Source organism: Crinia signifera, chromosome 9 (assembly GCF_055691185.1).
Source record: "Crinia signifera chromosome 9, ASM5569118v1, whole genome shotgun sequence".
NCBI classification, from domain to species: Eukaryota; Metazoa; Chordata; class Amphibia; order Anura; family Myobatrachidae; genus Crinia; species Crinia signifera.
The window spans coordinates 115,406,973-115,433,076 of record NC_139225.1 but is presented as its reverse complement, the minus strand read 5'-3'; the positions used below and the strand labels follow the sequence as shown (position 1 = coordinate 115,433,076).

At 46.4% G+C, this 26,104-nt stretch overlaps 1 protein-coding gene across 1 annotated transcript in view; it reads right to left on the bottom strand.

The window, feature by feature from the left end:
• The window catches only part of LOC146035864 (interleukin-13 receptor subunit alpha-1-like), a 96,785-nt gene that overhangs the window by 51,195 nt on the left and 19,486 nt on the right, over positions 1–26,104 (bottom strand). The window contains exons 2-4 of the mRNA XM_083159551.1: positions 21,446–21,585; positions 11,367–11,502; positions 7,648–7,765 (exon numbers count right to left, since the gene is read on the bottom strand). Coding sequence (XP_083015677.1) covers positions 7,648–7,765; positions 11,367–11,502; positions 21,446–21,585 — 394 coding nt within the window. The remainder of the gene's footprint in view (positions 1–7,647; positions 7,766–11,366; positions 11,503–21,445; positions 21,586–26,104) is intronic.

The window sequence follows — 26,104 nt, the reverse complement described above, 5'->3', positions numbered from 1 at the left end:
TAGTATCAGGGAGACTCCCGGAGTCCGCACTTGGTTTCTATTCTCCCGCTCGCCGTGGGGACCGCAGAGCAGCGGGATAATAGAAACAATCCTATTCAAAAGACTGGGCGGCTGCTGATTGGCTGAGTTCCCAGCCAATCAGCGGCCGCCCAGTCTTTTGAACAGGATTTCTTTCTACTCTCCCGCCGCGCCCCCGGTCTCTCTGCTCTGAGTCTGCACTGCGCCGCAGTCCCCGCTCCCTACATCTCGTGCCGCTCCCCGGACCACTAACTGCTCCTGTCGCTCCCCGGACAGGTCCCCACTGCCAGCCTGCTCCTAATGCTCCCCCAGACGGCTGCACATGATTAATCTTATGTGCAGACCATCCGACATCTGGATCTGATCCGATGCGCACGGGACCGCGTATCGGATCAGAGAGACTGGAAAAGCCTCCGGGAGGGTTGCCACCCAAAACGTGAGAATCCAGGAGAGGTGGCAACCCTACACACAGGGGTCACTATTGGCCTACACACACACACACACACACACACACACACACACACACACACATAGGGGTGGAGAGAAGAAATCTCCAATTGTACGGGAAAAATAGAACACAAATTTTCTGATTAATATAGGTCTGTAAACTAAATTCCACCAGTTCCGGATCTCAGAGTGACTCACCTAGTCAAGCTAGGAGATGTTCCCATAACGGTTTCTTTATAGACTGTCAACATTTGTATACAAAAATGAGAACTCACCAGAAGGCAATGCCCTATTTTCATCCAAAGGTTTCTTTTTATTTTCTCATCCAAAAAGACAGGACCATATGGATCATCCAAAACAGCGACTTTAATTCCTTAGAAGCAGGACATTCACCCTCCCACCGCACAAGAACGTTCCTCTCCCACCCGGAATGGAAGAGATAAAGTCCAAGTCGTGTAGATGACAGCACACAAGTGGATAGGGGGTCAGTCCAGAGTTAAAATATTCCTTAAAACACCAACGCGTTTCGAACTAATAAAGTTCTTCCTCAGGGTGTAGAGTATAAATACAAAGTGCACCCGGTGGGGTATTTATACCTGACCAGTCCCGGTCTTTGCTAAAACATGGCATCAATGGTAAAAATCATTATGTATAAAACCACAAAATTCCCAGCGATTCATATTCTAAGATAATCATCCACATATACATTATAACAAACAACATATAAATACACATATTCATTCACATAATTTAATCAAAACCTGTATAAAAGCTTAATTCGCCGTTGCCGTATAATCCACTTCATGTATTTTCCACACAGACTGCAGATCGCCGTGTCCGGGAGGTTTGCACATCATTTCCGGGTCCGGCTTCTGGTCATATGGAACGCAACTTGCGTTCCAGGCGTTCTGACATCACTTCCGGTATGACGTAGTTCCGGTCTTTGAGCCGCAAGTGGTGTGTGTGTATTACGTTCATCTGACCCGCACAATAGATCCCATATAGACATGTGGATCTTCATAGGGGATATCTTCCACCGTTTTATATTTCAAAAGGATTGTCCCACAGTGTTATCCTGATGGACATACAAACATAGACAGAAAAGAAAGAATTAGAAATTTGTTCCATCACGAAAATACGTTCAAGCATAGATATTTCTAGGCAGACAGTGACATGTAGTGGACATTTTCAAGAATAGCAGGAGTCTGAAAATTTAGTTAGTAGATTTCACACTTGAGCTCGAAATCTACATTCAAACCCCTGGGTGCTAATGTCTTTAGCTCATAGATGAGCTTCATTTCTGTTTGGGACGGTCTTAGCTCTCTATCATTTTTCCTCCAGTTTGCTTGGACCACCCTAATGCCACAAAAAGATGTTATGTGGCTGGGGTCACTACCGTGTACATTTTTGAAGTGAAGTGACACATTATGGGTCTCTACTCCCTTTCTAATATTTCTGACATGCTCCGCTAAGCGGATTTTGAGGGCTCGGGTGGTTATGCCCACATACTGTTTTTCACAGGAACAGGTCAGCAAATATATACAAAATTTAGTGTCGCATGTAACAAAATCTCTCACTTCAAATGTCTTGTCTGTTTGATTTGATTTTTATGTGGTCAATTTAGTGTCTTTAGATCTACAGATCCTACGGATTCAGTATTGAATCCCGGCGGTCGGGATCCCGGCGTTCAGAATCCCGACGCCGGAATCCCGACAGCCGAAATGCCGACAAGGGGGGACGTGGATCGCCCCCCCTTGCGGGCTCGCTGCGCTCGCCACGCAGCGGGCCCGGTGCCTTGCTACGCTCGGCACACTAATTTATTCTCCCTCCAGGGGTGTCGTGGACACCCCAGGAGGGAGAATGTGTCGGCATTTCGGCGGTCGGGATTCCGGTGTCGGGATTCTAAACGCCGGGATCCCGACCGCCGGGATTTTAACTGCATCCCGATCCTACAAATACTACAATTCCCACACCTGTGGAATCCTATGGTTTTTATATGGTTCCCAATCTTAGGGGTATTGATAGCACTCCTTACCACCATATTTTTTATATTATCTGCTTTCTTGTAAATAAATTTAGGGGTGGGGCCTATATGCTTTTTTAGGAGCGGATCACTACTGAGGATTTTCCAGTGTTTTGTAAATATTTTCTCAATTTGTTTGTGTTGGGAGTTGTATTTAGTTATGAAGGGAACCCCTCTATATCCCTCTTTTTTCTTTGATCTGGTTTTCATGATGACTTCTGTCCGTTCTAGGTGCTCTCCTTCCTCTAGAGCCTTCTCCACCAATGTTGGATCGTATCCTTTTGATATGAACTGTTCCTTCATAATGCTTGCTTGCTCCTTGTAGACCTCCACATCGGTACAGTTTCTACGAATCCTAAAGAATTGGCTCTTCGGGCTATATACCAGGGGTTATACAAAAAGTACCGATTGTAACTCCTACATCCCATTTGACAGCAACCACCATACTAACTGGAAACAGGGAGTCCCGAAGAGCCAATTCTTTAGGATTCGTAGAAACTGTACCGATGTGGAGGTCTACAAGGAGCAAGCAAGCATTATGAAGGAACAGTTCATATCAAAAGGATACGATCCAACATTGGTGGAGAAGGCTCTAGAGCAGGGGTGGCCAACCGGTCAGAGGTAAAGAGCCGAAAAATATTGGTAGTCAAGCTAAAGAGCCGCCATCATGCGCGCGCCGAAGGCATATGCGCCAAATAAAAGGGGCGTAGTTTAATTTGACCCCTTGGGTGGGTGTGATACAAATATGCCTCCAATAGTGCCAGATACACATATGCCCCCACGGTTCCAGGTATGCACCACACGGTGCCGGGTATGCCCCTATGGTGCCAGAAAGCTGGTATGCCCCCACAGTGCCACAAACTGCTATGCTGCCACAGTGCAAATTTCCCAGCATTGTTGCTGCTGCTGCCGGGCGGGGAGAGAACAGTCTGGTGTCCCCCTGAAGTCCTCCTGTCATGTCACTGATGGGAGGAGAGCACAGCACACCATGCGTCTACTTCCTCCTCACTTCCCTGTGACTGGGCTGTCCACCAATCAAAGCTCGCTGGCCGGCTCCTGACTGGCTCCTGGCCCGCGAGCTCTGATTGGCGGACGGCCCAGTCACAAGGATGCACAGTAAGGGGTAGGAGAAATGCGCGATGCGTGCTCTCCTCCCCTCAGAAGGAGAAGGGATTCAGGGAACCGGCAGCAGGGGGGACTGGGACAGACGGTGGGCGGCGGGCAGCAGTGGGAGCAGGAGCCTCACTTTACAAGGGGGAGAGCTGCATGAGGCTCAAGAACCACGGGTTGGCCACCACTGCTCTAGAGGAAGGAGAGCACCTAGATCGGACAGAAGTCATCAAGAAAACCAGATCAAAGAAAAAAAGAGGGATATAGAGGGGTTCCCTTCATAACTAAATACAACTCCCAACACAAACAAATTGAGAAAATATTTACAAAACACTGGAAAATCCTCAGTAGTGATCCGCTCCTAAAAAAGCATATAGGCCCCACCCCTAAATTTATTTACAAGAAAGCAGATAATATAAAAAATATGGTGGTAAGGAGTGCTATCAATACCCCTAAGATTGGGAACCATATAAAAACCAAAGGATTCCACAGGTGTGGGAATTGTAGTATTTGTAGGATCTGTAGATCTAATGACACTAAATTGACAACGTACAAATCAAATAGGCAAGACATTTGAAGTGAGAGATTTTGTTACATGCGACACTAAGGGCCTTATTCTGATCTGAGCTCAGTACAAATTTGTTCTTAAAATGGGCAAAACCATGTGCACTGCAGGTGGGGCAGATGTAACATGTATAGAGAGAATACTGGCTGCATTATTTTTACACTGCAATTTAGATTTCAGTTTCAGCACACCCCACCCAAATTTAATTCTCTTTGCACAGGTTACATCTGCTCCACCTGCAGTGCACATGGTTTTGCCCATTTTAAGAACAAATTTGTACTGAGCTCAGATCAGAATAAGGCCCTAAATTTTGTATATATTTGCTGACCTGTTCCTGTGAAAAACAGTATGTGGGCAAAACCACCCGAGCCCTCAAAATCCGCTTAGCGGAGCATGTCAGAAATATTAGAAAGGGAGTAGAGACCCATAATGTGTCACTCACTTCAAAAATGTACACGGTAGTGACCCCAGCCACCTAACATCTTTTTGTGGCATTAGGGTGGTCCAAGCAAACTGGAGGAAAAATGATAGAGAGCTAAGACCGTCCCAAACAGAAATGAAGCTCATCTATGAGCTAAAGACATTAGCACCCATGGGTTTGAATGTAGATTTCGAGCTCAAGTGTTTTTTGTGAAATCTACTAACTAAATTTTCAGACTCCTGCTATTCTTGAAAATGTCCACTACATGTCACTGTCTGCCTAGAAATATCTATGCTTGAACGTATTTTCGTGATGGAACAAATTTCTAATTCTTTCTTTTCTGTCTATGTTTGTATGTCCATATGGATAACACTGTGGGACAATCCTTTTGAAATATAAAACGGTGAAAGATATCCCCTATGAAGATCCACATGTCTATATGGGATCTATTGTGCGGGTCAGATGAATGTAATACACACACACCACTTGCGGCTCAAAGACCGGAACTACATCATACCGGAAGTGATGTCGGAACGCCTGGAACGCAAGTTGCGTTCCATATGACCAGAAGCCGGACCCGGAAATGATGTGCAAACCTCCCGGACACAGCGATCTGCAGTCTGTGTGGACAATACATGAAGTGGATTATACGGCAACGGCGAATTAAGCTTTTATACAGGTTTTGATTAAATTATATGTGAATGAATATGTGTCTTTATATGTTGTTTGTAATTATGTATATGTGGATGATTATATTAGAATATGAATAGCTGGGAATTTTGTGGTTTTATACATAAAGAAAACCGATGGCTGAATAAGCTGGAGGTAACATAAACTACCGAAGGAGTCTGAGATGCCTGCACTTTGGTTGTGGTTTGTGTTTAGGCTATGATGCTGCGGCTATAGCCAATTAGGGAGTAGGGAGGAGTTTCCTGTGTAGGAATAGCCAGAGAGTCAGGTGATCTTCACTCTGGTCCGATTTTCCAAGGAGCAGGTTGGTTTCAGACTCTCTCCTGTACTTATTCCTCTTTCATCGCTACTTATTCCCCTGCTGTCAAACATACTTCTGGGATAGCTGGGAATTTTGTGGTTTTATACATAATGATTTTTACCATTGATGCCATGTTTTAGCAAAGACCAGGACTGGTCAGGTATAAATACCCCACCGGGTGCACTTTGTATTTATACTCTACACCCTGAGGAAGAACTTTATTAGTTCGAAACGCGTTGGTGTTTTAAGGAATATTTTAACTCTGGACTGACCCCCTATCCACTTGTGTGCTGTCATCTACACGACTTGGACTTTATCTCTTCCATTCCGGGTGGGAGAGGAACGTTCTTGTGCGGTGGGAGGGTGAATGTCCTGCTTTTAAGGAATTAAAGTCGCTGTTTTGGATGATCCATATGGTCCTGTCTTTTTGGATGAGAAAATAAAAAGAAACCTTTGGATGAAAATAGGGCATTGCCTTCTGGTGAGTTCTCATTTTTGTATACAAATGTTGACAGTCTATAAAGAAACCGTTATGGGAACATCTCCTAGCTTGACTAGGTGAGTCACTCTGAGATCCGGAACTGGTGGAATTTAGTTTACAGACCTATATTAATCAGAAAATTTGTGTTGTTTTATTTTTCCCGTACAATTTGAGATTTCTTCTCTCCACCCACATACTTTTAGGGGATCAAGAACACTTCCGGAGGTAGCGCTGTGGAGATCCACATCTTGTTGTCTTGTGGTATACATAGGATCTGCTCCACCTGATCTGTGAGAAAAAATGCCGAGACACGCAGGCGGGAAACGCATCAGTCCCTAACACAGCAGTGAATATCTGCACCCAATCCCTTCACTCCATGGGAGACTGGTGTTGTATTGAACATTCATTCCCACTGACCAGTCAGCCTGGCCAGGGGTGCTGGGGGAGTGGGGACCCCCCCAATAAAGGGGTCCCCCCCCCTCCAGGACTTACCTGACCAGGCTGAAGCCTGGTGCTGTCCTCGATGCCCCTGGGCGGTGGGCATCAAGCTGATTGCAGTGTAAAAAGAAAGAATAACCTATTGTTTAATACTGTGGAACTATGAGTCCCAGCAAGCCTCCCCCCGCAAGCTGGGACTTGGAGAACCACAAGTCCCAGCATGCGGGGCATTAAAGGGCCCGCTGGCACTTGTAGTTCCACAGTATTAAAAATAGTCAAATAAATACACACACAGACACAATAAAAATAAAACTTTAATACATCCAAAGCACACACAACTGATACTTACCTATCTTGAGCCCATCAGTAGGTCCCTGGGTTCGGGGCACCAGGGCTGCAGAGTCCTGGGCTCCAGGGCTGAAGAGTCTGGAATCCTGGATCCGAAGAAATCCATGGGGGACCTGTGGAAGGAAATCCAACTCACCCAGGTCATCCTGTGAAGATCTGTCCTCTTGATCCGACGTAGTCCTGGTCTTCTGTCACATGCCGGCGATTCCGGCAGCTCCCCGCATCGGACTGAGGAGAGGCGCAGAGATGTTTCATCTTCCGCGCCTCTCCTCTGAATGATTCTATTGGGCACCTAGCGGCCAATCAGGAGCTGGCTTTCTCGGCTCCTTTTGAATGGTGATTTCTGTCGTATTCTTTCAATGGTGTATTCATTCGTATTTGTAAATACAAATACGAAAGTCCCATCAATAAGGATATGAAAATTCGTATATTTGGCATAGTAAATGCCAAAAATACGTATACGCCAAAAAAAAATCGTATTTTCGTATGAAAATAAGATTTTTTCCCATGAATTTTTGTTAGTAAATTTCCCCCAAAGTGCTCAATGCATGACAGTGGGCCAAGAGTCATTATATATGTATGAAGGTAAATATAGATTTAAGATTAGGCATGTTTACACCTTTTGTTCAGTATTTCCCTATTTTTAGAAGTAAACTAGGACTAGACATTTGGGAGTCATGTCTACAGTCCAACCACAGGGACCATCATGAAGTTGAATCTGGAGTAATGTAAATATTAGGGCAAATACCCAATTATGTTCTAATTTATGGTAAACTGTTATGAAATATAAGACATTTTTACCAACCAATAAACAACGTAGATGTCAGTGTTAGGTGGTTCGTGTACAATCGTCCAATTGCATTCCACATATTTCATATAATACCAGACACAGCTGAAATTTTCCACTGAAGTCATACTGTAGCCTGTCAAACAACATGAGCAATTAAAAATCAAGTTAAATCCGTTTATTATATCAATATACGAATTAGTGTTTTATACAACAAAATATTCTTTTTTTAATGTTTTTCTGGTACTTGTATACTATCACGGCTCCCACGATGGGCATCGTACAGGGAAAAATCGCATTGCATGCGATTGCATGTGATCGTATGCGATGCGATGCGATGCCATTTTTCACAAAAAACATGGACATGTGTTCAAATCATGTAAAATGCACCCCAAATGTCACTTTTCACACTGTATCACCCCCACTATCAACGCCAACCCGAAGCGTGGCGAGCGGCGGCGGTACGCGTCCTACGACCTTTTCATACCCCCACTATCCACGTCGGCGTGGAGTTGAGAATAGAAAGTGTGGCGAGCGCAGCGAGCCACCGAGCCCGAAGCGTGGCGAGCGCAGCGAGCCCCGCGAGGGGACGCGGATACCTGTGAAGCCCGCGAGGGCACACGGATACCTGTGAAGGTATCCGCGTCCCCTCTCGGGGCTCGCTGCGCTCGCCACGCTTCGGGCTCGGTGGCTCGCTGCGCTCGCCACACTTTCTATTCTCAACTCCACGCCGACGTGGATAGTGGGGGTATGAAAAGGTCGTAGGACGCGTACCGCCGCCGCTCGCCACACTTCGGGTTGGCGTTGATAGTGGGGGTGATACAGTGTGAAAAATGCCATTTGGGGTGCATTTTACATGATTTGAACACATGTCCATGATTTTTGTGAAAAATGGCATCGCATCGCATGCGATCACATGCGATTTTCTCACAAATGCATTAAAACTCGGTAAAATCGCATCGCATGCCATTACATATGGCATGCGATGGCATGCGATCGGAGCTGTGATAGTATACAAGTACCGTTTTTCTGCTTCCTCCTAACAAGATATGATACTGTATATATGCATATATTGGTAAAGTGTTGTGCTTTGGAATTAGAGCTGTTAGTCCTGTATCATAAAAATGTGTACAAAGGTTTTTATAAACTCCAAAGGGGTAGATTTACTAAGATGGGAGTTCTATTAAAGATGTGTATTATGTGTGAGTTGGGGACACATCTCTTGAAGTTATTGTGGACCATATTAACAATATTTGGGGATAATATAATAATGGAGCAGGCACTTCCGGTTTTGGAAACAAGAGGCATGGAGGAGGAGTCATTATATATATAAAAAGTCATCTTAAGCACACTGAATATGGATCCTGAGGAAGAGATTATAAATCTCGAAACATTTTGATCTGATTCAGTGTGTCACCAGTGGAAGAGGTTACAGTTTTGGGTAGGTGAGTTTGTTCCCGTTTGGACCAGATCCGGATCATTGATCCCTTCGGTGAGGACCGTATCAACCTCTTGCCTATACTGAGACCACAACCTATTTTAAGCTTTTTTTTTTTTTTTTAAATACCAATAAAAATCTTTTTCTGGAGTAAAGAAACCTTTATGGACATCTCACTTCGACATGCACAGTGAGTACCGGCACGCTGTCTATCATTTGCAAAAGATACCTTTCTGCATGTCATTATAATACTCATGTGAGTTTGGTACGCATCTTGTGGATCTCTCACTTTTATATGAAGTATTGTGCCCATAGCCAGATTCCCCCATTGCATCTATACCTGTGTTTTCATTTTCACATATTCACCGTGACAAAATGGATCATCTGAAACCATCATTATCTTGAGAAATCACTGTGAGAATATGAATACAAAAGACAGAGGGGAGTATTTAAATTTATATGTGCCCCTGTGTGTCCAAAAAAAAGGGAGCACCCATTTTCTGGGTATCGCCATATAATTTTGTTACTGAATATTGCAAGAGGTCTAGGGGTAGGTCTCAGCATTTCCAGACAGGCTGATCCCTAAGTGAAGCGCTAACTTATCCTTCACACAAATATTTTCTCAATTTAAGCTACACTCCCTCTCATTGTCCCCGCTGCAGGCGCTGCTCATACCTGGCCTCCTTGGACACATCAGTAATGGGCACTCTCTTTGGGGCAGTAGCTGTGCCGATATAAAGCTGAATAGTAATAACTAGAGCTAGAGGATGCCGGGGTACATTCCAAGTGTGACACTGCCTCACGAGCCAATTGGAGCTTGTGATCCAGCAGCCAATCAGGAACCATCACTGCCTGATTGGCTGGTAGTCTGTAAGCTCTGCTTGATTTGCGCTTCGGCCAATGCTACATTTTGCAATGGTGGTTGTATTGCTTGGTGGTGGGCATTATGGTGGGGGGCACGTTTGACGGCGCTGGTCAATTGTGCCGGTGGTGGCCTTTTGTTAAGTGCTTTGAGTCCCTTTGGAGACAGAGCACTATATAAATAATAATGAATATTATCCTTCTGGTTTTTACTCTTTGGCACTGTATGATTCTTCATTTGACTTTTAACCTTGGATGCCTGAACTGCTGCCCTGTTAATGCAACCGATCTTGGAATACACTCTTTTAGTACTGCATGTAGGGCGGGATGTACTAAACAAAAAATGTGGTAAAAACACAGTTTTATGGGTTTTTACCACATTGTGAAATGCATTAAGCCCTCTCATTGGGGCTCCGCTGCGGGGGCTAGCTGGCGTTACCCCAAAGAAGCAAATGGGCTTCTCTTTGCATGCTGCTGTTTGAGGGTTCCGACACAGATCCCTCCCACCATGCACAGCGGCCGCCAGCTTCTCGTGCATTTGAACTACCCCGTCATAAACGAGGAAATCCAAGTATTGACGGGGATCGCAAAGGTCAGCTCTTATTGGGAGAGCTGCACTTTGCGTTGCTCATCGCATATGTTAGAACACATGTGATGAGCATCGGTGCGATTGGGGGCAGGACGTATCACCACTGCTTGGTACATCCCGCCCTTAAACTACTCCACTTCTAATTATAGAGTTTCCTGACAATAATGGATTAAGCATTATACCATAGACCAGTGGTAGCCAACCCTAGCCCTCGAGAGCTACCAACAGTTCACATTTTCCAGACAACCTAGCTGCTGCACAGCTGCACTCATTAATCACTGACATATTTTAAAAGATACACAGATGGAGCTAATTAGCTCACTTGTGATTCTGTGAGGAGACCTGCAAAACATGCACTGTTGGTAGCTCTCGAGGACTAGGGTTGGCTACCCCAGCCATAGACAGTATCATCTGCACACTAAGGCTGGGGCCACACATAGCGGTCAAGCAGGTCCCGTTCAACATCCACACATGTAGCAGGGCAACGGGGCCACAGCCACTGGATCCAACTGCAGCATGCTGCGGTTGAACAGGATGGCAGGATGACTGGATTTCATGGAGAACACATACATTTGAATGTAAGTGTTCACCCAGTGTCGCTTTGCCACACTGTCTTCTACTTGACATCTAGTTGGCACTGGTCGGATCCTGTTCTGCCGGATCTGGCCAAAACGCTATGTATGACCGCAGGTCCCATTGCACAGGACCTGCTTGACCACTGTGTGGCCCCAGCCTAAAAAAAATCTGTAACTCATGAGACGGATGCTATAGGAACATATTTCAAAATCAAAGAACACAGTAGTGGAAAAAATGACCATCTTTCAGGTATATAATGGAATAAATAATTACCTGGTGCCAACTGCGCAACAAAATTCACTGTTTCACTGACTCTGTTATCGCACTCAACTGAAACATCAAGTGAGAAGTCATTGTTTAGATCAAATTCTTCAAAACCCACTGTCCAATTTGGTGCTCTCCCCTGTGCCTGTTATGGTATGACAAATATTATTAGTACTTCTATGTATTTACTGTAGTTGTATTAGACAGCACTGTACAGACAAAAAGTATCATTCACATCCGCCAACCTGATGCTTACATTATGCTTAAATGAATTAACCCTTAGTGCCAACGTCTCTGTGAGAGATGCTCAAAATATCCACTGAAACACCAGCGTCACTCACATTTGTTCTATATACCAACTGAAGGTCGACATTGGTTCAACCATTGAAGGTCAACACCTGAAATAGGTCGACATGCTTAAGGTCAACATGGTTCGAAGATCGACACAAGCATTAGGTCGACAGTCAAAAGGTTAACATGGGTTTTTCACTTTTTTTTTGTCCCAAATGTGTGGAAGGAGAACCTAGCAATCAGAGGAAACTCACATATAACATGGATAACATGCAAACTCTACACAGAGAGGTCCAAGGATAGCTCAAATGTAGAACCCCAGCTCTATGAATACAGATACTAAACTATGCTATACAATGAACCTACCATCCCTCTAGACCAGGGGTGGCCAAACCAACAGTTCACATTTTCCAAACCAACTAGCTGGTGCACAGGTGTTGTAATTACTAACTCAGATTTTCAAACATGCTGCATTCATCCCTTACGGTGCGTACACACGGGGGGAAATATATTGCTCAGCAATATATTGCTAGCAATATATTGCTCCAGTGTCTGAAAAGGAACCTCTGCCGGGGGAGCCGCAGAGGAGACCAGCGATTCGAATGGGGGTAAAAACGGGAGCGCGCACCCGGCGGGGGCACACTCCCATCACTGGCAATATGGTCGCCAGCGACCATATTTCCAGCGATTATAGCCCATATCGCTGCCGTGTGTACACGGCGTAACTGACAGAGTCTACAGATCCACAGGTGGTTTGAAAAACATGAACTGTTGGTAGCTCTCGAGGACTGGTGCTAGGTACCGGAGTGCCCCAGACGGGGAGGGGAGGGGGGGCGCTCTGGCGCTCAATCACTTACCCACTCCAGGGAGGGTAGTGCCGTGCGATGCTGGCCGTTGCCGCGACACTCCCCAGGGAGGGGTTGGCTTGCCGGGTCCAGCAATGCGGCGCATGGTGCCATGACATTCCAGGAGGGGGCTTGCCATGCAATGAGGCGCTGGCCGCCGCAACGCTCCCCGGGGGGGGCGTGCCGGGTCCGGTGCCGTGACGTTCCGGGGGGGGGGGGGAGGGAGCTTGCCAGGTGATGAGGGTCGCGGCTTGATGGTGGGGTGGGGCGGCTTGATGGTGATGCGGCATGGGGGGGACCAGCTCCAAACTGCCACCCTCCAGCGGCCAGCACCCTTAGGCAAATGCCTAAGGCTGCCTAGTGGTGGTGCCAGCCCTGCATGGAAGGACATTCCATAGGATGGGAGCAGCCCGATGAAAGACCTGTAATAGTGAATGGGAGCTAGTGATCCGTGCAGAAGAGACGTAGATCTTGTGCAGAGCGGAGTGGTAGTTATTTTGTGATAAGTAGAGACAGGATTATATGCAACATAAAAAGCTTGAAATATGCATGCAAATATGCATGAAAAATACATAAAATATGCATAAAAAGTGTTAAAATATGCTACATTAAATAAATAAAGTAATTTTTAACTTATTTATTTAAAAATCAGGATACAATTAGTTGCAAATAAACCTCAAAAATAGGCCCACAGCACCTGCAGATGTTTAGTGCTGTACACAGGATTTTTTTTCTTCCTGGCTGCTACAGCATACTGCAGCGTCCAAAGCTCATCTTGCATCAACTACACAGACCCTCATCTCCAGCACCGATGGACCAAATATGAGCATAGTGTGTGAGGGCGGCGCATTGGAAGGCTTCCTCCCTGCGCTGCATATTCACTGTGACACGGCATTTCCTCTGCGCTGCATGATGTCACAACCCTTCCGCCCACCTCCTCTGCTGCTGAAGTCTGTCTCTTGGTGTAAAGTCCCAGGCCAGGGGCAGGCAAAGGTTCAGGAGCTCCGTAATGGCATCCGCCCAACTGACTTTTATCAACATGGATTGGCAGCCTAGAACAGTGTCAGTGTACATCCAAGGTTTCCCACACTGTGGACATATTGCCCCTGCATGCACACTGTACCACTACCTGGCCAGCAGCAGCAGGGCAAAGCAGTGCTGTAACTCGCGGGTGGGAAGAGGACGGGGCCTAAAATATGCACCATCACTAGATTTTAGGTAAAATATGCAATAACCAGTGAGAATGGGCAAAATATGCAAATGCATATAATCCTGTCTCTAGTGATAAGTAAAGAGATATATGCTGGTGCAGTTTGGTTAATAGCTTTATATATGTGAGTAGAAGTATTTTATATTGAATACGGTAAGATACAGGCAACCAATGAAGGGACTGGCAGAGCGGATCAGCAGACGATGAGCATCTTGCTAGGAAGATCAGCCTAGCAGCAGCATTTAGAATGGATTGCTGTAGAGTCTGTTCTTGGGAAGACCAGTTAGGAGACTATTGCAGTAGTCAGTGCGGGATAGAATGAGTGCATGGATAGGAGATTTAGTAGTGTCTTGTGTCAGATAGGGTCATATTTTGAATATGTTTTTTAGATGCATGTAACACGATTTGGATACAGATTGAGGGTGGGATATATTAAAATACATTGACGCCCCACCGCAGCGATCCTAGCACATATGTACTAACATATGCGACTTACATCGCAACGTGGTGACGGAGACCACCTGCAATACTTGTGATGTGGTGTGCTCCCCATCACATCCCTGGGTGCCTCCTCCTCCCCCCACGACCTGAAGCCTAAGCAAGCTATAGAGTATCGCCCCGCACCTTCCTGAAGATTTCTGGTCAATTCTGGCCAGATCCTCTTCCACCCACTGTGCACTAGGGATGGCCATTGTTGCCTTTGCCATCGATGACAAAAGTGCAACTGCCCATTGATAGTGTATAACTATTCAATGGATAACATCAATGTTTTTACATATCGATGGTCATCCATTTTATCTTATTGGCCTGTGGGCCATTCGAAATACGGGGCAGGGCTTTGTGGGTAGAGCTATGCTCCGTGTCCCGACAACTTTGGGTAAATTGCAAAAACAAAACTCTTTGTTTAAGCTTGACATCGATGGTGGGAAACCATCTGGTTCTCCCCCATCGATGGCAAATCTATTCGACATCGGCCATAAACAATCAATGATTTCTAATAGTCGATGATCAATGGCCATCCCTACTGTGCACATGACTGGAGAGGAGGCTAGAAGCCCAAACAAAACAACAGGTAGGCAGGCTACACCACTGGCCACCAATGATTATTATGCTGTTTAATCACCACTGCCCATCATAATGCTGCCCCATTGCAAGCTGCTAGCCATGCCCTGTCCACCATTATGCTGCCTCACTGCATACTACACACCATTATGCTGCAGAACCCTGCATACTGTACCATTATTTTGCCCCACTGCAAGCTGCTGGCCGCACCCTGTCCACCATTATGCTCACTGTACACCATTATGCTGGCCCAGTGCGCACCATTATGCAGGCCCACTGCACACCATTATGCTACCCCACTGCACTGCACACCATTAAGTCACAGCACCCTGCACGTCAATGTATTAACAAAAACACTTTTCACCAAATTCACCTCAGTAACTAGAAAACAAACTTTATTTAACAAGAACAATGCAAATTTTAACATGTTTATTGTCTTTTTTTATTTCTGCAGATGTCACATGAGAGTCTATATTTTTTATACGGCTTTATTAGTCTGTACCGGGAGCAGGAGTGTCTCTGGCTAATGTCATCCCTGGACTATAGTGACAAGCAGAAGCGGGAGGCTGCCTATAACCACCTGATGGAGTACTCCAAGCAAACCTACTTTGCTGCCTTGGTGTCCTGAGTGCGCCAAATAATTGGCAATATATGGACAGTCTTTGTAAAAGAGATCCGCAACATCGAGGGGTCCAAGAGGTCGGTGGCCAGTACAGGTCTACCGTACCGCCGCTGTAGTATTTCAAGAAACTACATTTTATCCTAGAGAAAGGAATCCTTAGTCATGAAGGCAGAGTCCGAGGAGGAAAGGTTTTTTTTTTATGTTTATCATCGGCTTTCCAGGACCTGTTTGGCCCTTGCAGTGCCACGTAAGGTTACTGTAGGAGCCGACAGCGAGGAAATCTGTACTAGATTCACTGGCTGGTTCAGGTCTTCTGGCCCTGCTGGGAGCAAAGGAATTCTACTGGTGGCCTTGCTTCGGAGCATGTTGTGCAATATACAGCATAGTAAATTTTGTCCAGCCTCATGTTGATGGGTCGGTGGAAGGTCCTGAACCGGTTGCTGAGAATGCCAAATGCATTCTCAGCATCCGATGGTCCCTAGAAAGGTGGTAATTGAATAGGGGCCTATCGTGGTTCAGGACTCTTTGCGGGTAGGGCTTCATTATGTGTTTGTGCAGTGTGCAGGCCTTGTCTGCCACAAAAACAAATCACAGGTCATTCTGTGTCTGCTCAGCAGGTGGCAGATGAATGGAGTTGGTGGTGAGCCTATCATAGAAACGAGTATTCCTTAATGACCCACCATCTGAGCATCGTCCATTTTTCCCAACATCCAGGAAAATAAACTCATAGTTTGCGCTGACCACCGCAATGAGAACAACGCTAAAGTAGCCCTATTAATTAAAATAGTCTGACCCAGTGTTGGTGGGCTTGCACATGTTTCCCATCTATGGCCCTGTCACAGTTTGGGAAATTCCTGCGACTTTCAAATTCCTATGGTATGGCTTGCCATTCTTCCACGCTTCTAGGGAACTGTAAAAAAAAAGAAAATGTTTTAAAATTAAATAACTGTTTTTTTTTTCCCCATTACAGTCACAAGACTTACTACAGAAACCTGAAGAACACAGCCGTACCCCTGATCTACAAGACATACTAGTCAAGGAATCAAGATCTCCACCACAAAAGGGTGCCAGGAGGAAGCCACGGAAAACAAAATTTGTGGAAGACCCGCTACTCTTGAAGACAAGTTCACAACTGCTCCAATAACTGGATGAATTTGATGACTGCTTTGTATGTTGTCAAAACCATGCGTAAACTTTGCCAGCAACAGAGTGCCAGCGCTTGGCGTCATAGGTTTTGTACAAGACACTCACGGGACAAGTGACACCAGATTGGAATGTTCATGGGCCACAACCTTAAACATCTGCTCATCGTGTCCCTTTTACCTACAGCTCACCACCCGCCACCTACCCTTCCTCCAGTACCCACCCTTATCAGCAGCCCACCTACTATTCCAGTTATGCACAACTCCCTTCTCAAAACAACCACCCTTCCATTTACGGTCAACCCCCACCCATCCGCCCTTCCACCACTCTGCAGTCTCTTCAATTCAACTACCCTTCCCAAGCCAGCCTTACATCCACCGTCTCCTCCGCAATTTATACCTCATTGATGTCAGATGGGAATCAGCAGGAGGTTGAGGAGACAAGGCTCCTAAATGTAGGGTGATTTTAACACAGTCGATCATACTGCACCAGATTTAAAGTTACATTATTGTAAAGTTTGCAGAAGTTTGGCCATGTTGGCCGTATATTTTTAAAAAGCTAATTTATTTTAAGATATCTATTTTTTGGTTCACAAATGTATGCATGTCCTAATATATTGCAGCTGATGTGCCGCATTCTGCTACTATGGCGTTGAGTGTCCACGCTACATGGGGCACAATACACACATGCTGCTAGGGACCGGTTGATGGTACCGGGGACACATCTTCCTACCCCAAGCTGCATGTGTGCCCATATCTGCGGGCCACTCAACGTCATAGTAGTAGAATGCACCATATCTGTTATTTGGTTTGCTAAAGTTCAGCCATGTTGGCCACATATTTATAAGAAAGTGATTTTTTTCTACAAAATGCAGTTTTAAAATAAAACATTTTTAAAATGACAAGCAATGTGTGGTGTAATTCTCTTACCTTACAGTACTTTTACTGAAGCACCTTGATAACAGTCTTGCAGGTTTCAGGTATGATGTGTCCTAAAGCCTCCTCAAATGACTGCCCAGTAGCCACGTACCGCAGGGTAGCCATGGGCCTCTCCTGAGCAGAGATAGGAACCCACATCTGGTCTCCAGCTTCTCAATAAAGTGGGTCACCAGACCCAGCAACTCCTGGAAGGTGTCATCATCCATGCGCAGGAAGTTGCGGAAATCACCCAGGTTGTTGTTGTGGAAATGAGCCAAGAGGGGCATGTAGGACCGATTAGGCCTTTGAAGTAACCAGACCCTTGTCCAGCAAAACCTCTCTCTCCTCCTTTGCTGGACCCTCTCCCAATCTTCCCTCACCTTGAGCACAGAGTAGCACATAGCGAGCAGAATCCATCTATACACACAGCAGTATAGAAACAAGCAGAACAAAGCAGGGCACGGTAGCTAGCAATGTGGAACGAGCAGCAGATATAAACCAAACCTCTCTAGTCACAAAGCAAACAGGAGTTTAAAATGGCTGCCTGATTATATATATCCCCCAAATGACCCAGCTGACCCAGCCCTCTATTTACATTTTTCAAGATCTGTCCAATAATCTGGTGTGTTTTTGTCTGCATTCGATGCAATCACATTCGATCATGCGATCCCGCCCGATTGTCTTTTTTTTTTTATCATAAGAGGCATGCGATAAATTGCATTATTGAATGCACAACAACAACAAAAAAATGTTTTCACAAGGAACCGCTGAATGGATATTGATGCAGGTTATAGTGTATGAAATCTATAATAAAATGGAGCTCAGCAGTGACAAATTTATTTAGTGACAATTTCAGTAAAAGCAGGCAGTGGTCTACAGTGCGCACAATGGCCCAGTGTAGTAATGCAGTAAGTGTAGTAATACAAGGATGAGTAATGGTGTGTACACACGGTGAGATATGGCTTCTAATGTTGCCGATATAGTGGACATCGGAAGCCATATTGCATGCAAATCGCATGCTTTTTTAGGGCTTGCAAGCCCGATGCGCTTCCGATGCGCGCTCTGGGTGTGAGCGCAAATCGCCAGCCAAATAGAGAGGGCAGCCAAGACACTATAGTGCAGATCTGCACTATATAGTCTAAATTGTGCCCCTCCATGCATGCCGTGCGATGCGAGTCCCGATACGATCTGATCGCATCGGGACTCGCATCTCACGGCATATCGCCCCATGTGTACACACCATTAGTGGAGCTGCAATTATAAGATGTGTGTGTCTGTCTGGTGGAAGCACTGTGCTGCGGGAGGCATGCTGGGTCCAGTCAGTCCACTAATGTGATAAATCACTTAAAATGATAGCAATGCACACAGTGGTTCCCAGACTAAGGCATGAGGGGTCCACCGGGGTAATGCAGTGGTTGGGGCCCATGTTTAGGGTTGTGGACATTCTCCAGAGGGAGTGTGGCCAGCCACTACATTGAATAACCACAAGAGAGTGCATGGTCTGGGATCCCTGATGAAGATATAGAAAAAATACATTCTACTGCATGTATGATAATGTATCAGAATAACATAATGCGCTGTAGAAAATATACCATAGCCTGTGCATTATAATGTAACATATGTATAATAACAAGTGCAGAGTGTGAAACCAGATCCCTATAGGGGGTGCTGGGTCTCCAGGCATTGGGCATTGGGCCATTTCCCGGTGGGCCAGTACTGAACTTCAAATTGTACAGCTAGAAAAAAATGGAATACAGATAAAAGGGCGCAATGAATACTTACAACTAAACACTAAAGTTATAAGTAAGTATTTATTGCGCCCTTTTATCTGTATTCCATTTTTTTCTAGCCCCACAGTCATTATGGCCGCCGGTCGCTTTTGGGTAACGTCACCCGGTATTACAGTGTTACTATGGCCGCCGATCGCTTTCGGGTGTGAGCGGCTTTAGCGTGCGTGGCTGCAAGCACCGTGTCACCGAAGCTTGGTAAGTGTATAAGCGGCGCCCCCCCAAATGACCTGGGAGCCGGGTCCCGGGTCATTAGCGTTAGCACACCCCCCCCCCCAAGGCGGCTCAATACCGTGACAAACACCCCCCCCCCCCCCTGCGACTCATTACCGTGATCCCCCTCCCCGGGTGGCTCATTACCATGAATGACATTCCTCCCAGGGCCGGTGCTAGGTTCCTCAGCGCCCTAGGCAAATTGTATGCCTACCCCCCCCCCCCCCCCCATATGCAAATGCCCACTTTATATATATAAATGCACGAGTTGGTCCAGCACAGCCACTTTTTAATCTTGTTCGGCGGGTGCCCGCAAATGACTTTCAAAATAGTCTATACAAGTTCCAAGAAAATGCAGCACTCCAGCCTTTTGGATAATAATTTTATAACTCCACCACAGCAACGTTTCAATACATCGTGAGCCTGCGGAAAATACTTACGATGTATTGAAACGTTGCTGTGATGGAATTATAAAATGATTATCCAAAAGGCTGGAGTGCTGCATTTTCTTGGAACTTGTACGGACTATTGAAAGGCATTTGCGGGTAACAGCCTGGCAGTCAGGATGCCAGCAGTCCGTATACAGACGCTGGCATCCTGATTGCTTTCACAACACAAGAAGCAGGAATTGCCGCTGGAATATTGACAGATGGGGTGGGAGGGTTAGGTTTTGGCACTAGTGGCAGGACTTAGGGTTTTACTGCGGGAAAGAGAGGCTTAGGGTGAGGGGGGTTAGGTTTAGGCACTTATAAAGGGGGGTAGGGTTAGGATGCTGAAAGGCGGGCACCCTACACCCTCATCCATACAGATGAAGCTGTAACACAGGGGGAGATGCCAGTAGAGTTGTCTGCCGCTGGGGTCAAACGACAGGAGCAGAAACAGTGGGTAGTGGCAACCAGAGAAGGAGTTGAGTCAGCCAGCAACACCCAAATCCCACAGATGGTACCCTGCCCCCGACTACAGTGCTCCTCCTGCCCACCGCTCCCCCCCCCCCATCATCTCAGACCAGTGTGGGATCTGGGTGCTGCTGGCAGGGCCAGTGCAAATTATATAGGCGCCCCGCCACTCACCCGCTGGGGGGGAGAGCGCGTTGCCGCTGCCGACATGTGGGGGGGGGGGTGGATGCGGCCGCCGACGAGTTGCACAATGGGGGGGGGGGGGCGTCGCCATCCTGCTCCGGGCAGGGAGGGGGTGGGGGTAGATGTGGCCGCCGAGTTGCACAAGAGGGCCGCTGCTGTCCTGCTGCCCTGGGGAATTGGCGCTGCCGCTGAGTCACAAAGGGGGGGGGGGCACCATGATCTGCCGCTTACCTGCTTGAAAGTGCCACCCTCCAGTGGCCGGCACCCCAGGCAAATGCCTAAAGCTGCCTAATGGTGGCGCCGGCCCTGATTCCTCCCACATCCTTCCCACTGCTGAGTGAAGTGGGAAGGATGGGCAGAATTATGCCGAAAATCACTGACTGGGGCGGGGCCATCATCGGGAATACAAAAGATGAGGTTCGGGGGTGGAGCCACAGACAGACTTTCCTGTTGGGGTCGTGTCTAAAGTGATTGCAACATTTTAACCCCGCCCCCGCCGTGCAATGCCGATATTTCCGGCACTGCACTGTGGGGGGGGGGGCGCTAAAAATGACGCAATCGCTTCATTTTACCCACGGACTACCCCCCCCCCCCCCATAGGGCGGTTTGTGGAAGATTGGGGGTTTATGCGAAAGAGTGGACCCTCCCGGCCATTCCAGGAGGGTAGGCAACCCAGCTCTTTCCCCTCTAAACCCCTAGAAGTGGAGCTTTGCAGCTTTGTCTTACTAGGTTGTAGGGTTGCATGACACAAATAACCCAGCCCAGGCCCCATCACTGACCACCTGCATCTTCTCTGTTCACATAGCATCTGAGGCATTACACAACACTGGCCTATAGGTACATGACAATCTAACCATGGTTCCAAGCCACTAAATATGCTGTAGGAAGATAAAAAAAATTGTAATATCAGACAAATTACCCTTGTGTTTTGTCCATTGCTTGAATTCATATGTTTATGATATATACATGTGCCATTCACCGTGGGAGGCTTCCACGCCCAAAATAAAGAAAACATTCCACGCAATTTTAGGGAGAAGTCAGTTGGTGGAGGAAGATGTTCTGTGTAGGAAAGCACAAGAGAAGGGCTGTTTGTATAATACAATGGGACATCGGTACAACAGGTTTCACATTAGGCATTTGTTTTATAATTCAATTAGGTCAAGAACAGGGTGAAAAAAGGTCGAGATGGGAAAGATCAACATGAGACAGGGTCGTGAGAAGGGGACGCACGCGCACGAGAGGCGCGCGCGCCCCCTTCCGACAGCGCTTCCAAACGTTTCCCCGGGTCCCCGCCGGCTTGCCGGCGGTAACCCCGGGTCCCCGCCGCCTGCCCGCACCCCCCCTAACCCCCCCCTAACCCCGTCCGTCTCCCTGAGGCGGAGACGGACAGGGTTTCCGCCACGCTAGCGACGGAGACTGAGACGCGCGTGCGCGTGAGACGCACGCGCGTCTCAGTCTCCTCGCTGGCGAGGCTGCTGGCGGGTCGCCAGCGCGTACGTTCTGGCGACCCGCCAGCAAGGATGTGCATAGGCACATACTGTAGGTGGAGAATTAAGAACAAGCTGGTTTAAAAAAAACAAACAAACATGAATAACTCATGTCGACCTTGTCGTGTTGACATTTTGACACCTCATGCCAACCTTTTGAGCATGTCGACCTTTTGGTGTAGACATATTGACTGCCTATCTAGACACTGTAGATCTATCAAACCAGTTTAAAATATATCTTAAACCATATAAGTTAACATTTGTAAAATACAGTTTTTTCAAACATCAGAATGTAACCAATGGAATGGAAACATCGGAAACATCATGACCATTGCACATTGATTTTCTCAGGTACACACTAGAGCAGGGATGGCTAACCTTGACACTCCAGCTGTTGTTGAACTACACATCCCAGCATGCCCTGCTATAGTTTTAGCATGGTCAAATAGCAAAACTGTAGCAGGGCATGTTGGGATGTGTAGTTCAACAACAGCTGGAGTGTCAAGGTTAGCCATCACTGAACTAGAGGGCTGAGGGGGTTTAATTTACATTTCCACAATGGCTGCTAATGCATACCCTAGGGCATTCTGCAGGAGACTCGCTGAAATAGCAGCAATCTCCCTCTCTCCCTCATTAGTCTAACAATCTCCCTCATGTCACCTAGCCCACATTACACTGTTACATTTTGAGAGATAGATACATCTACATTGAATTATTAGCACCATTTCCTAGCACTTTACCAAGTATAGTAGCTCTTACTGACGGCTTTGGAGCTCATCTACATTTGTATATAAGTCATTTTAAAAGATTCCTCTCAGATGTAGCAGTACACACCCACGCTTTTAGGTGTCACGTTCACAATCTTTTTTCACAATCTCTCCATATATGGAAATAGACACGCCCTTTTGGAGGAGCATGACAAGTGGGGCACTCTGCGGTACTTGTTTCCTAGCACGGCGCCAGCGATAAAAATTGTATCCATCTGGACCCCCCGAAATCGCGTTGATCGCATCGCATGCAACCAAATTGCATGCGATGGGTGCGATTATTACATTGGAATCAATGTAAAATGGTCCCTGGGACCCGATTTTACATTGGCCCCAATGTTAAATGGCCCCCAAACCCCAATTTTTATTGTTTCCCAACCCTGATGGGTCAAATGCCCCCCCGATTGTTAACGCCAGCCCACAATCAATGCCAAACCAAAGCGTGGCGAGCGCAGCGAGCCCGCGCGGGGTGGCGGTACGCGTCCTCCGACCTTTTCATACCCCCACTATCCACGTCGGCGTGGACTTGATTTTATATAGTGTGGCGAGCGCATCGAGCCACCGAGCCCGAATCGTGGTGAGCGCAGCGAGCCCCGCGAGGGGACCCGCATTACTTCACAGGTATTACACGTCCGCTCGCCACGCTTCGGGCTCGGTGACTCGCTGCGCTCGCCACACTATATAAAATCAACCCCACGCCGGCGTGGATAGTGGGGGTATGAAAAGGTCGGAGGATGCGTACCGCCGCCCCTCGCGGGCTCGGGTTGCCGTTCATCGTGGGGTGGCGTTAACAATGGGGGGGGGGGGTGGCATTTGTCATGTAAAATACCCATAAGGGTGGGTATACAATGAAAAATCAGGTCCATTGGCCCATTTAACATTGTTCCCTACGTAAAATCACGTCCATCGCATCGGTCGCATCGCATGCCTTAACTTAAGGCATTCGATGGACGCGATTTTTTAATCGTCGGGGAAAAGGCTAAAAATAGCCCTAAAATCGCGTCAGTCGCGTCCATCGCATACCTTAAGTTAAGGTATGCGATCACCTACGACGGGCGCCGTGCTAGGAAACAAGTACCCACTTTGCAAAATTCTATTACCAATTATAATCTCCCTGAATCTAGTTTTCAAAAGTAGGCAAGTATGTGCTAATGTCTACAGCCGCTGGGTGGGGGCAGGGCCAGTGCAAGGTTTTTTGACACCATAGGCAAAACTCCAGCTTACTGCTCCCACCACCACCACCAACTCACCAATTCTGACTTTCCAGAACATAAGGTGAAAGTGTGTAGGTGGCATCTTAGAAGCTCAACACCTACTCTTGCATGTATCTCTTGTTAAGGCTTAATACATCTTCCCCAATGTATGTCACATGCATTACTATATTTAGTGTGGACTTCACTAGTGTTCCTACACTGCACCAGTCATTACCTGGTATTCATATATGCTCTGGACTTCATCAGTGTCATTACACTGCACCAGCCTGTCTTCAACACCTATGCTATATAATACTGTTGGACTTTCAGTGTTCTCACACTGCAGCTATTTATCATCTTTCTATTTATTAGTAATGCATATACTTTATTGCCTATGATTACCTGCTATTACCAATACCATTCTTCAAAGCCTACGATTACCATTATTGACTTTTTGTGGTTAATTAATTAATTTATTTACAGTTTCTTATACAGCGCAGCAGATTCCGTTGCGCTTTACTATAGTAGACAGTGATAAAACAAACTGGGTAACTTGGAGGTAGGAGAGCCCTGCTGCAAGCTTAGGTTAATAAATACTTTTATATTTTACTCCTGTGGTCACATCTCAAGCTACTGTCCGGTGGCCTCCCGGTATGCACAACAGTTTCATCAAGGCACCCAGGTTTCCCTCAAGTTGGCCCCTACACCTGTGGTTACTTCTAGCCAGGGCTAGACCACAGGCGTGACATGTAATAATTATATAACCTACAGTATTTAGGCATTAGGGATTAAGATACTGATAGCAGATTTGTTCCACTTCATGTGGCAATGTTCTCACATTTTGGATAAAAGTATGGCAATATACTGTGCGATTCCACATTCAGTAAATCCTTTTCCAATGACTGCAGAATTGGCAATTTTTGGAATACTGCCAAACGAAACACAAATTTCAACAGGTCCCCTAAAATGATCACTTTTAAGTTTTGGCAGCTGCACGGAACAGTATCATGCACATGTGGATAAACAAATCTGCCCCTACAATGGCATTATTCAGGGAGAAACTACTCTACATCTTCTATGTTTGAAACATGGTAAAGCTTTATTGAAATTCAGTCGAGCACAGCCAAGGTGCAACTAAAATGTTTTCCAGTAACACCATGGTATGAAACCCGGACAAGGCAACTAAATAATCCAATAAACATTCTTGATTGAACCATAGAAAAGAAAAAGTTTTTTGGGATGGGATCGAGCTTATCACAATAGAATGTGAATGTACTACATACATATAAATAAATGAAAATGATACTTCCCTTCTGATGTTGTGTGTTTTTTGTCCCTGGGTTAACTCTTCAATGCACGGGGTTGTAGAGATTTGATGTGGTCACGTTGAACATATGGAAATTAAACACAAGGGCTAGCTCGACAGTCGTGACCCGACATTGAATACCCCCTTAAGACTCCACTAGCCTCCAAACTTTCAAATGTTCCCTGAAAAATCACCTCTTCAGGCAAGCCTATCATATTTAAGTTCCACCCACATAACCCTCTGAGGCACTTATGTATTATATGGCTTCCCTTCTGGACTTGCAACTTGGAGGGACTGCTATGCTATTACTGATGCCTGTCCTTGTGTTTCCCTCCTACAGATGGAGCAGCTCCCTGAAGGGGGCACGTGCACCAACGGAGCCCTCCGCTGCCTCCCCACCAGCTCTTCGCACCCCCCCCTTCCCCTCCTAACCCTGCTCATCTCCCTGAAGCGGAGACAGGCAGGGATTCCGCTCCCAGCCACCGAGTGACTGGGATGCGCAAATAGCGAAACTAGCTAAGGGAATCTGTTGATTCCCAGCGCTGACTGAGAGGCGCTCCATCTGTATGTCCCTATAGGTTGTAAGCTTGCAGCAGGGCACTCTTACCTCCTAGTCTATCTGTTGTTAGCCAGTTTGTTCTAAACTTGTCTACAATTGTAAAGCGCAATGGAATCTGCTGCACTATATAAGAAACTGTAAATAAATAAATAAAATGTAATATATTGAATTGCATTAGTATAGACTTTTATAAAGGCTATAATCATAAACTGTGGACGGTTAATGACTACACAATGTAAACATCTGTGATTTCTCTGTACAGTGTA